The sequence below is a fragment of the Pteropus medius genome, unplaced genomic scaffold, assembly GCF_902729225.1.
Source record: "Pteropus medius unplaced genomic scaffold, Ma_sr-lr_union100, whole genome shotgun sequence".
NCBI classification, from domain to species: domain Eukaryota; kingdom Metazoa; phylum Chordata; class Mammalia; order Chiroptera; family Pteropodidae; genus Pteropus; species Pteropus medius.
In genome coordinates this window covers 313,455-323,884 of record NW_024350921.1, presented here as the reverse complement: position 1 = coordinate 323,884, position 10,430 = coordinate 313,455, and the positions used below count along the sequence as shown (strand labels likewise).

The following is a 10,430-nucleotide window of genomic DNA, read 5'->3' as shown; positions in this document are numbered from 1 at the left end:
ATCCTGGAGAGGCGACATCCACTACCCTCCACCCCCCACCCCACCTAACCCTCACAGGGCGTGACCGGAGCATCATCCTCCGTCGCGCGCCGTGGGTTCCAGCCTGCCTGGCTTCGCTCCGCGCCCCGCGCGCCCCACGCGTCCTCGCCGCCCGCCACGCGCCCCACTCTAAAGTAAACACCGAGGAGCGGCGGCGGCCGGACGGGTGCAGCGCTGCCGCCTGCCGCCAGACTCGGAGCTGCGGGCCGGGGCTGAGCCATGGCCGAGGGCGTGGCGGCCTCCCCATCGGGCGGCGCGGGCGGCCGGGGCCTGCACAGCGGCATCATCCAGTGGTGAGCGGCCGGCGCCTTCCCGCTGGCCGGGTTTCGAGGTCTGGGCTGGAGGGAGGGGTGGGGGGTGGCGCTCCGGGCCCTTAGAATGGAAGCGGTGGGGCCAGAAGGAGGGAGGCGTCGCTCCGTCCGCTGCTGCCCCCAATACCTCCGACCAATGCCAAGTGCGAAGAGGAGCAATGGCCCGCGCTCTGGGCCCTGATAAAAGGTCTAAAAGAACAGCTGCTCACACCCAGGACTGGCGCCTTTTAATGCTGGCTCACCGTAGCCGCGGACGGACCGGACTGGACACACACGCACACGCACACGCACCCAGCAAAGGTCTCCTGGTCGGGAGTCAGCAGCAATGGGCAGTGTAGCTCTTCCTGGGGGCTTCCCTGTTGGCCACTCTTGCCTCGGGAAGCAATCCAGCCTGCCCGCCACCGGGGAGGCTCGTGTGTTGAACCCGCGCTTACACTTACGGCAGAAAGCACGCGGGCGTTGGCCAGCAGAGGAAACGTTTTCTTAGTTTGAGATCCAAAATGGGATGTTTTCTAACTAAAAGCAAAGCAATTTTTAGCTATAACAATGCATTCCAGATTGTGAAATTCACTTCTGGCTGTTTAAATACAGGAGAAAAAACTGGAAAGAAAAATACCGTTAGCCCTTGAGACTAATGAAACTCATGGGTTTGTAGCTCTTTATAAATAGGAAAATAATTGAAACCAGTCCTAAAACCTCAGTTTTATAACGTGAATAACTAGTGGATATCTGATTACTTTGTTTTGCTTGTTTGTTTTAAGGAATATTTCTCAGGCAAGACTTTCTTAAAAAGTTATACGAGTGAAATAGAAAAATGAAGCGTGTGTTTGTGATTATAACCCAAACAGGCCTAAATGGTTACCCTTTTCCTCCAAAAGAAAAAACTTTGATATATTTTATCTTGCTTAAGAGAAAAATCCCAAAGAATAAATATTAAAACACAATGTTTTCAGACTGTTACACAGCAGTGCTCTATTTCTTTTACACCCCCTAACTCAGACCCCCCCAGCTATTGGCTCCATCTTAGAAGAAAGGACCCTGAGGATGCCTCTGTCAGCTATTTCAGGTCACCGTTTGGTAAACTGGAGTTTCTGGGGTTTGCAGTTGTGCTCCAGGGTCTTGCAAGAATGATTCAAGATATGAAAAAATACCTGGACATCGTCCTAAGGGTGTTTGTGAGCTGAGAGAAGTAGGTTGCATACACCGCATGTACCCTAAGTCACTTAGGGCGGTATAGACCATTTTAGCAGTGAACTTAACTAAGTCCTATGTCATGAATTCCTACTCTTACAGGTCTCTGACCCACGGGGGTCACGCTTTTCAAGGGGTAGGGGTGAGGAAGGGTATAGTGTCCCATGGAGGGACTGGCATTTAGGCATCCAGTCTAGGAGGTGGGATGTTTAACAGATTACTCGTATTGGTGGCTTTAACACTGACATTAAAAACGCAGCCCCAACCACTTTACACCCATTAGGATGGCCATCATCAAACAAAAAAAGGTAGAAAATAACAAATGCTGGTGAGGATGTGGAGGAATTGGAGCCCTCGCACACTGTTGGTGAGAATGTTAAATGGTGCAGCTGCCATGGAAAACAATATGGAGGTTCCTCAAAAAATTGATAGTAGAACTACCATATGACCCAGCAATGCCACTCCTGGGTATGTACCCCAAGAATTGAAAGCAGGGACTCAACCAGGTACTTATACAGTTACACTCATAGCAGATTGTGCATAATAGCCCAAAGGTGGAAGTAACCCAAGTGTCTATCCACAGATGAATGGACAAACAAAAGGTGGTCTGTACATAAAATGGACTATTAGCCCTGAAAAGGAAGGAAATTCTAGCACAGGCCACAACATGATTGAACCTGGAGGACACTATGCTAAATGAAATAAGCCAATCACAAAAGGACAAATATTGTGTGATTCCACTTATGTGAGTTTCCTAGAGTGGCTGGTTTCATAGAGACAGAAAGTAGAATGGTGGTTGCCAAGGGCAGTGGGGTGGAGAGTGGGGAATGGGTAGTTAGGGTTTAATGGTGACAGAGTTTCAGTTTTGCAAGATGAAAAGAGTTGTTGGGATGGATGGTGGTAATGGTTGCCCAGCAATGTGAAGGCACTTAATGCCACTGAATTGTATATTTTAAAATGGTAAATTTTATGCTGTGTGTATTTTACTACAATTGAAAAATAAATAATTTTAAAAAAGAACCACACAACAGAGCCTCTCAGTTTGTAATGCAGAGCCTTGGCATCCTAGAGGTTGTTAGAAGACACCCAGGAAGACCAACTTCCAGAAAAGTGGCAGTGGGTCCTGGCAGGTGAGCTCAGGCTTCTGTGTCAAAGACCAGGGAGGGACCAATTGTTGTCCCATGGAAGAAATGCTCCATTTTCAGCATTACCAATCAGTCACTACCTAGGTCTCCAATGTTTCTTAGAGACTTTGGTGCCACTGTCATCAGCACATGATACATTCTCCAAGGAGAAAGAAAGGTCCCACCAGGAGCAGATAGTGTCTGGGGACAGAAGTAATAGAAGTTTCTGTTTCATGGGCAGTAGGGACTTAGAAACTGGGAGAAGAATGCTCAGACCCCTGGGGAGCACACAGAGCTGAACTGCACTCATCTGACTTTCCCTGCTGGGCAGTGCAGACCCAACAGGCTGGAGGACTCCTGGCTTCAGACCTCAAAACTCTAAGAGTCCTCTAATCCCTGTGCATGCTGAGTTTGGCTGTAGACTAACCGTCTCCTGCATGTAAATGTGACTTTTTCAAATTTCTTCAGACTCTGTTGGAATTAATAAAATGCACATTTATTTAAGGTACAGAATTCTTAGTAGCTTTCAACCAGGCTGAATCAAAAGATTCTATAATTTCCACCATTACATTTTTCTTTGTGACAAAAGGAAGTAATCAGAAAATGTGAGAGCTGCAGGACTAGGTACGTGGGCTCTGAAGTTGGCCATTATCAGATTGTCCATCAGTCAATACAAGGAGAACATCATGAATGTTCTTAAGATCTTAGCCAGCAACCTTGTCTGATCGTGAGAACTGGAAAATACTGTTATTGTGCAGCTAAGCAAGGAAGTCAGCGACCTGACCCACTTCGAACTTGGATAGTGTACACTAGTATAATGGTACCATCCAATGACATTTTGCTGTAAAATTTGTGACCAGTCTCACCAGATCTGCCCAGCCCTGCTGCCTGCACATTCCCTATTCAGCCTCTCCTTGGATCCACATGTAGTTGAAAGTCAGGCTCACCCAGTGCAGGTGCTTCTGTGCTGCCAGTCTGCCAACATGAACATCTTTCTTGCTTCCACTCAGGATCTCAGAGGCAGACTTGAAATGATACATGTGCTTCCATGTGCCAGCCAATCTACTAGGCACATCACATACTTGTTTTCTAATCACAAAAACTATGAATTGTAGCTGAGTCAGAATTTAAACCTGGGCCTGTGAGGTTCAAAGCCCTGGGTAAGTCATGACCATAATTTCTTGTGTGTGGAGACAAAACAGTGGCACAACTTCTGTTTGAGCTGAAGTAGACCTATGTCTCTGGATAGAGATGCTCTTCCAGGACAAACCAAAGCCCACTTCCAAAACTTCCATTGATTCGGTTAATGCCAGCTGACCACCTACCACAGGCCAGTCTCTGAGACCTGGCTGGGAACTCTGGATAAAGGACCAAAGGCATATGGTCAGAGATGGAGTGAATCTCAGAGCAGCAAGGTCACCAAGCAGCAGCACAGGGCGCCAAACCAGGAGGCAGCCCCTTCCTGGTGTGTGTGGTGGAGAAAAGACTGCAAAGACCTATGTTGTTATTCTCGTTGATAACAGACTCAGTAGTGCCATTTTGAAAGAGGGGACAACAGTTCACAGAGGCCCAGAGCAAATTAATTTCCGTGACAAGGAAGAACGATTTGTCAAAATTTAGAGTTTATTTTAAGGAGCGAGTGTTTTGTACATTTCTTTTATAAGGAGAGCATTCCCTGACAAATCAATAAAAGCTATGAATAAAAAAAATGAGTTTGTTTTGTACAGCAAAGGAAACCGTCAACAAAACAAAAAGATAACTGACTGTTTGGGAGAAGATATTTGCTAATGATACATCTGATAAGGGGTTAATATCCAAAATTTATAAAGAACTTACACAACCCAACAACAAAAAAACAAACAATCCAATTAAAAAATGGGCAGAAGACCTGAACAGATACTTCTCCAAAGAAGAAATACAGATAGCTAACAGACATATGAAAAGATGCTCAAGATCGCTAATCATCAGAGAAATGCAAATTAAAACCACAATGAGATATCACCTTACACATGTAAGAATGGCTATTATCAATAAATCAAAAAAACAAAAAAACAAAAAAACAGCTAGTGTTGGCGAGGATGTGGAGAAAAGGGAACCCTCATATATGGTTGGTGGGATTGCAAATTGATACAGCCGCTGTGGAAAACAGTATAGAGGTTCCTCAAAAAATTAAAAATGGATATACCTTTTGACTCAGCAATTGCACTTCTGGATACTTATCCAAAGAAAACCAAAACAATAATCCGTAAAGATCTATGCACTCCAATATTCATGACAGCACCATTCACAATATGGAAGCAACCTAAATGCCCATCAATAGACGATTGGATAAAGAAATTATGGTTCATATGTAAAATGGAATATTACTCAGCCATTAAAAACAAACAAACAAACAACGAAATCCTACCATTTGCAACAACATAGATGGACCTAGAGGTCATTATGCTGAGTGAAATAAGTCAGACAGAGAAAGATAAATACTATATGATTTCACTTATATGAGGAACCTCAGGAACAAAAAGAACAAACTAATCAAAAACAGACTCACAAATACAGTGGACAATTTGGTGATGGACAGAGGGGGGGTTGGGAGGCCGGGAGAACGGATGAAGGGTTAAAAGAAGTACAAATTAGTAGTTGATAGTTGGGCATGGGGAGCATGGCAGAGAGAATACAGTTAGCATTAATATGATGGCTAAGTGGAGGGTCAGGGGTGGGAGGGAGCAATAGGGGGGATCGTTTTATGAACATTGTAGATGTCTAACCAATGTACTGTATACTTGAAACTGACTGAAATAAATTATTTTTTTAAAAAAAGTGAGTTTGAACTTAATGCCTGTCACATTTTGCTGCAGCTCCTCAAGCTTAGCCAATTGTCTGTGATACTTCGGATAGAGTTCATATATCAACAAACGGTGTCTTAACTAAAGAAATGTACATATCACCTAGATATACAAATTCGCCACTCCACAAATAGACATCATCCTCTATTGAACCTTGAGCCAAATAATTGGTGCAATAGTAGCTATATTTAAACCACTGTGAAATACCTGAGGTGTCAGGTTCCCACAGTAATGTCACAGGGGATCTCAGAAAATCTCCTCCTTGGGCCTGTACTGAGATGAATAATGCCCCCCAAAATGCATGTCCATATGGAACCTCAGAATGTGACCTTATCTGGAAACAGCGTCTTTGCAGATGTAATTAGTGAAATGAAAGATGTAATTAGTGAAATCCAGTGAGATGAAATCGCGCTGGATTACAGTGGGCCCTACATCCAATGATGGTGTCCTTATAAGAGAGAAAGGACACTCAGAGAGGAGAAGCCAGGTGAAGACGGAGGCAGACATTGGAGTGATGCATTGACAAGCCAAGGAACACCCAGGATTTCTGGCAATCACCAGAAGTGAGGAGAAAAGCATAGAGCTGATTCTCCCTCAGAGCCTCTGGAAGGAACCAACCCTGCTGACACCTTGATTTTGGACTTTCAGCTTCCACAACTATGAGAGAATAAATTTCTGTTGTTTTAAGCCACCCAACTTCTGGTAATTTGTTACGAGATGGAAACGCATTCAGGGCCAGAGAGTCGCCCCCACCACCCACATTCTGATTTTTCCCTCTCCTAGGAAGCCGATGGGGTTAGCTATGGTCTTTAGCTCTCGAGGAAAGTAAATGTAGGCCTCACCCTGCTGCACCCCAGAAAATAAGCTGTATGTCATCAGTAAGAAAGGAGAAGATATGTTATTGGTAAAGCGTTAGAAATTTTTCTGTGTTTAAAAATTATGCTGGTTGCCTTATGTATTTTTTGAAAAGAATGGGGAAAAAACTGACAGTATGTCCCCAACCAGGAAAGGGAAGGTTGTACTTGGATGTCACTATGGACCACACTTTGTGACCCCAGTCACCTTCACTACTGGCCTCACACACTCACATACCTGTTGCTGGAACAGACACCTGGCTGTCCCTACTGGCTGGCTGTGGGCTGTGAGCCACTGGCAGAGTCCCTCGTCGCCAGGGGATCCCCACCTGCCCCAGGGCTCTAGAGCATTTGGGCAGTTGAAGGTCTCACCCTGAGTAGAGGCCTAGGTTGCTGCAGATCACATCTGAATGTCACTTAGCTCTGTCCCCAGCAGGAGATAAAGGAGAGTGAAAGTGTACTGCCTCTCTGTCTCTTGGTGTCTTGCATTTTATATTTTATTGTAATTTTAAAAGTCAAAATATAGTGACCCACCCTAAATCACTTGGGTTTAAAAGTCATACAAACAACTGTTTCAGAGGTAGACGGGGAGAGAGGAAGAGCTGTGCCCTCTTGCCCTGGGTCACAGGCACATGGGGACTGAGAAGCCACACTGGCCCCTGCAGTCACCTGCAGGGATAATAGACTATGAGGAGGAATTGTTTTATACCTTAGAGAGTAAATAATTCAACACTTTATAGTTATAAGATCTTGGCTGCAACCTCTATAAAGCTACATTAAATAACAATGTTCCCTGAGCCAAATAATTGGGACTTCTTTCTAATATACCTACATGCCAAAAATATAAACAACAACAACAAAACTAACCATGTCAGTAATCAAAAAGCCCACAACCTATATTCTTAACTCTGGGCCAAGAACAGAAGGATAGAGTATCGATGCTGATTGGTGAGACTTTGCAGTCAATAAATCAAACATATTTCATTTAGTTGGATCCCACACTAGTGTCTGATTGCTGATCCTGATCAAAATGTCCTGCTCTAGAAAAACAGACACCAATTTCCTCTTCCTCGTCTTTCTCTCCCACAGGTTGGTGGACAATTTCTGCATTTGCGAAGGGTACAGTGTGCCTCGCTGCCTCATGTATGAGATTTATGTGGAGACCTGTGGGCAAAATGCCCAAAACCAAGTCAACCCAGCCACGTTTGGGAAGGTAGGTTGTCAACAAAAAAATACAGTATTCACCAAGTTTAAAAAAAAAAAAAAAGTAACCAAGTTAATTGATAAGGAATGTTAGAATTTGTTTGGGCCTAATGGGTTCTTAATGGGTATGATTGGCTTTGCTCTGGGAAGCTGACCAGATGGTTAACATACTACTTCATCTCCATGGAAAAGCCATTCTGTTCTTTGTCCACACCTCATAGTTAAGGGCCTGAGAAAGGTAAAGAATGTGGTGACACCTAGCAGAGAGCAATTACGGCAGCTTCAGATACTCCACCAGGTTAGCCAGGCCATTATCCCCACCTAGAAGTGCCCAAACTCAGCAACACACAAGTTCATTTCAGACAGCCGACGCTTCCCACAATTTAGTTGCACTCAGAGAACTTGCTGGATCTTAAAAGCTCTATCCGGAACTTTGTTTAGAACATACAGTGTATAGCAAGCACTAGCACAGAAGGAAGTCTACTTGAGACCCTCCACATTCGATGAATATTTATTGAGCAGCCTCTTTGTGTCAAACACTGTTTTGGATCCTGGGGATAAGACAAGGAATAAGACAGAAAAATTCCTGCCCTTTGTTGAACTCATTCTACTATAGTCGGGGGAGACAGATATGTAAGATATAATATTCATTATAATAGATGGGATAATTGCTAAGGGGGGAAATAGAGCAGGAGGAGATCAGGGCTCTGAGGGAAAGGGGCTTTTCATCTCATCCAGTTGCATGTCTGACCGAGCCTCACAGAATTGAGTCCAGCGCTGTTCAGCACACATTCGATGGGAGCCATAGACATAATTTAAAATATTTTAGTATCCTCATCTTAAAAGTCTTTTAAAGACAATAATTTTTTATTATTTTAAAATTTAATCGAAAATATTTGAAATATTACCATTTCACTATGAAATCAATATTAAAAAGTCATTGAGTTCTTTTTTCATTTTTTTTCTTCATGCTAAATCTCAAAAACCTGGTGTGTATTTGACACGTAAGCCCATCTCAGTTCAGGCTAGCCACCGTGCTCATTAGCTGCACGTGGCTGGTGGTTCCCATCTGTGACAGCCCATGACTAGAGGCTAAGTCACTGGGCAGTTCTTCTCTCTACTTCTAGTGCATCCTTAAACCACGGGCATTTGGCTTCTTTGCACTGATCTGCCCTATGCCCTACAGCACTCTCCTCATCCGCCCTGCCTGGCAGCATCATTCGATAGAAGCGGGGCAACTCTAGCTTGACATGCTGTGGCTCTGTATGATCTCCACTTCCTTTTCTAAGAAACCAAAGACTCCTTTTCAAAATATTTTTTTAGATTTTCTTAGCAGTTGTTTCACCTCTAGCACAGTGCCACTGCAGAATATTCCAAAGGAGTTAGAAAGAGACTCCAGTGTGTGACAGTGGGCATTTCTTTAGCATTTTTCATCTTAATACTCCCTTAGAATCCATTCCCCCAGCTTTTGTTGAGAATTTGCCTAAAGAATGGGCCACTCCAGTGAGCTTAGATGAAGAAGGGACACCGTGCTGCTGAATTTGTGACTCAATGGAGAAGGGAGAGGAAGGGGAAAAGGATATGATCCCAAAGCATGTTTACAAGAGACACAACAAAATACCTAATTCTCATTTCCTCCCTTTTCTCCTGGGAATGGAGCTGATTCCAGATCCCACAAGGGTTGCCTGCACAGATGTTGGAATGCGTCTTGCTCCCTTTTGCAGTCTCGGGCACACGATGGGTGATGCTCATTCCTGGTGCAAGTGATAATCTTACGTGGATGAGGGAATTTCCGTAACGCTGACTTCCTTTTTCAAAATAACTTGTACTGACGTTTTTATGATTATAATAGTAATAGACTCCCTTTAGAGAAAATGTGAGAATTAGAGAAACGTGTATAAAAGAAATAAATAAGTACTGGCTATGGCCTCACTGTCCAGAGATGTAGCCATGTGTGTGGTTCGTCTGCATGCTTGCACACACAAGTGCACACACGTGTGACCAGCAGGAGCCAGGGGGAGTAATCACACAGTGACTTCGTCTTTGTTTCCATGTTCCTTTGGATCTGCTCCTTGAGTGATTCTCCTGCCCCTGAATGAGTGTTTGAGAAGGCAGCATGACCACACCAGAAATTCTTGGTGATACAAAGCTCCGTTGTCATTCTAATTTGCTGAACAGTGTCTGATGCTTAGACTGTCCAGTCCTATATTCTGAACTGAGTTTAAAGGTTTTTTTGCCCATCTACAGTGTGGTTTCTTGCCAGCAGAGAACTAGGTGTGGGGTCTTCGTCTTCCCTCCCTCTTCCTCCTTCTCCCACCTTACTGGGTGCTGGTTTGACCCCTCTGGGATGGGATAGGTAAAAATGCATGGACAGTTTCTACTGTGAGGCTTCATGCTTTGGGAGCCAGGCAGACTCTCATCCTCTGGTTCCCTCTGTGGCTTCTTCGGAGCAGCCCCCAGGAAATGTTCTAGTGTGCACCCCTTGCGTTGGTAAATGATTCTTGCCGAAGCCTGACCACCTATCCTGAGCCCTTTCTGGGCAGAGTCTGGGCTCAGGTGGCTTCAGCTCTTTCTCACATGTGGCAGCTTCCAGTCACAGAAACCGCTCAGCCATCCTTGACCTGAGCAGACTGTGGGTGTGCCAGCTGAAACCAGTGGCCATTCTCCTCTGTCTGTTAGCCCAGACCATTGGCCATCTCATCGCCCATCCTCCAGGAGCTCCGTGCCCTGGTCAGACACTACCTGCAGGGAGGGGGCCTTACAATAAGCTCTTGAGTGAATCCATGATTCCCCTTCTGATAGGCCTAAGGTGATAGGACCATACCAGGTTCCATACACTCTTCACAGGTGAGGGGGTGGTCTTGC

General features: G+C 44.7%; 1 protein-coding gene across 1 annotated transcript in view; it reads left to right on the top strand.

The window, feature by feature from the left end:
* The first annotated feature begins 258 nt into the window (after positions 1–258).
* RFX8 (regulatory factor X8) overlaps positions 259–10,430 on the top strand; it is a 52,030-nt gene continuing 41,858 nt past the window's right edge. Inside the window, exons 1-2 of the mRNA XM_039840094.1 lie at positions 259–332; positions 7,452–7,575. Of these exons, the coding sequence (XP_039696028.1) occupies positions 259–332; positions 7,452–7,575 (198 nt within the window). The remainder of the gene's footprint in view (positions 333–7,451; positions 7,576–10,430) is intronic.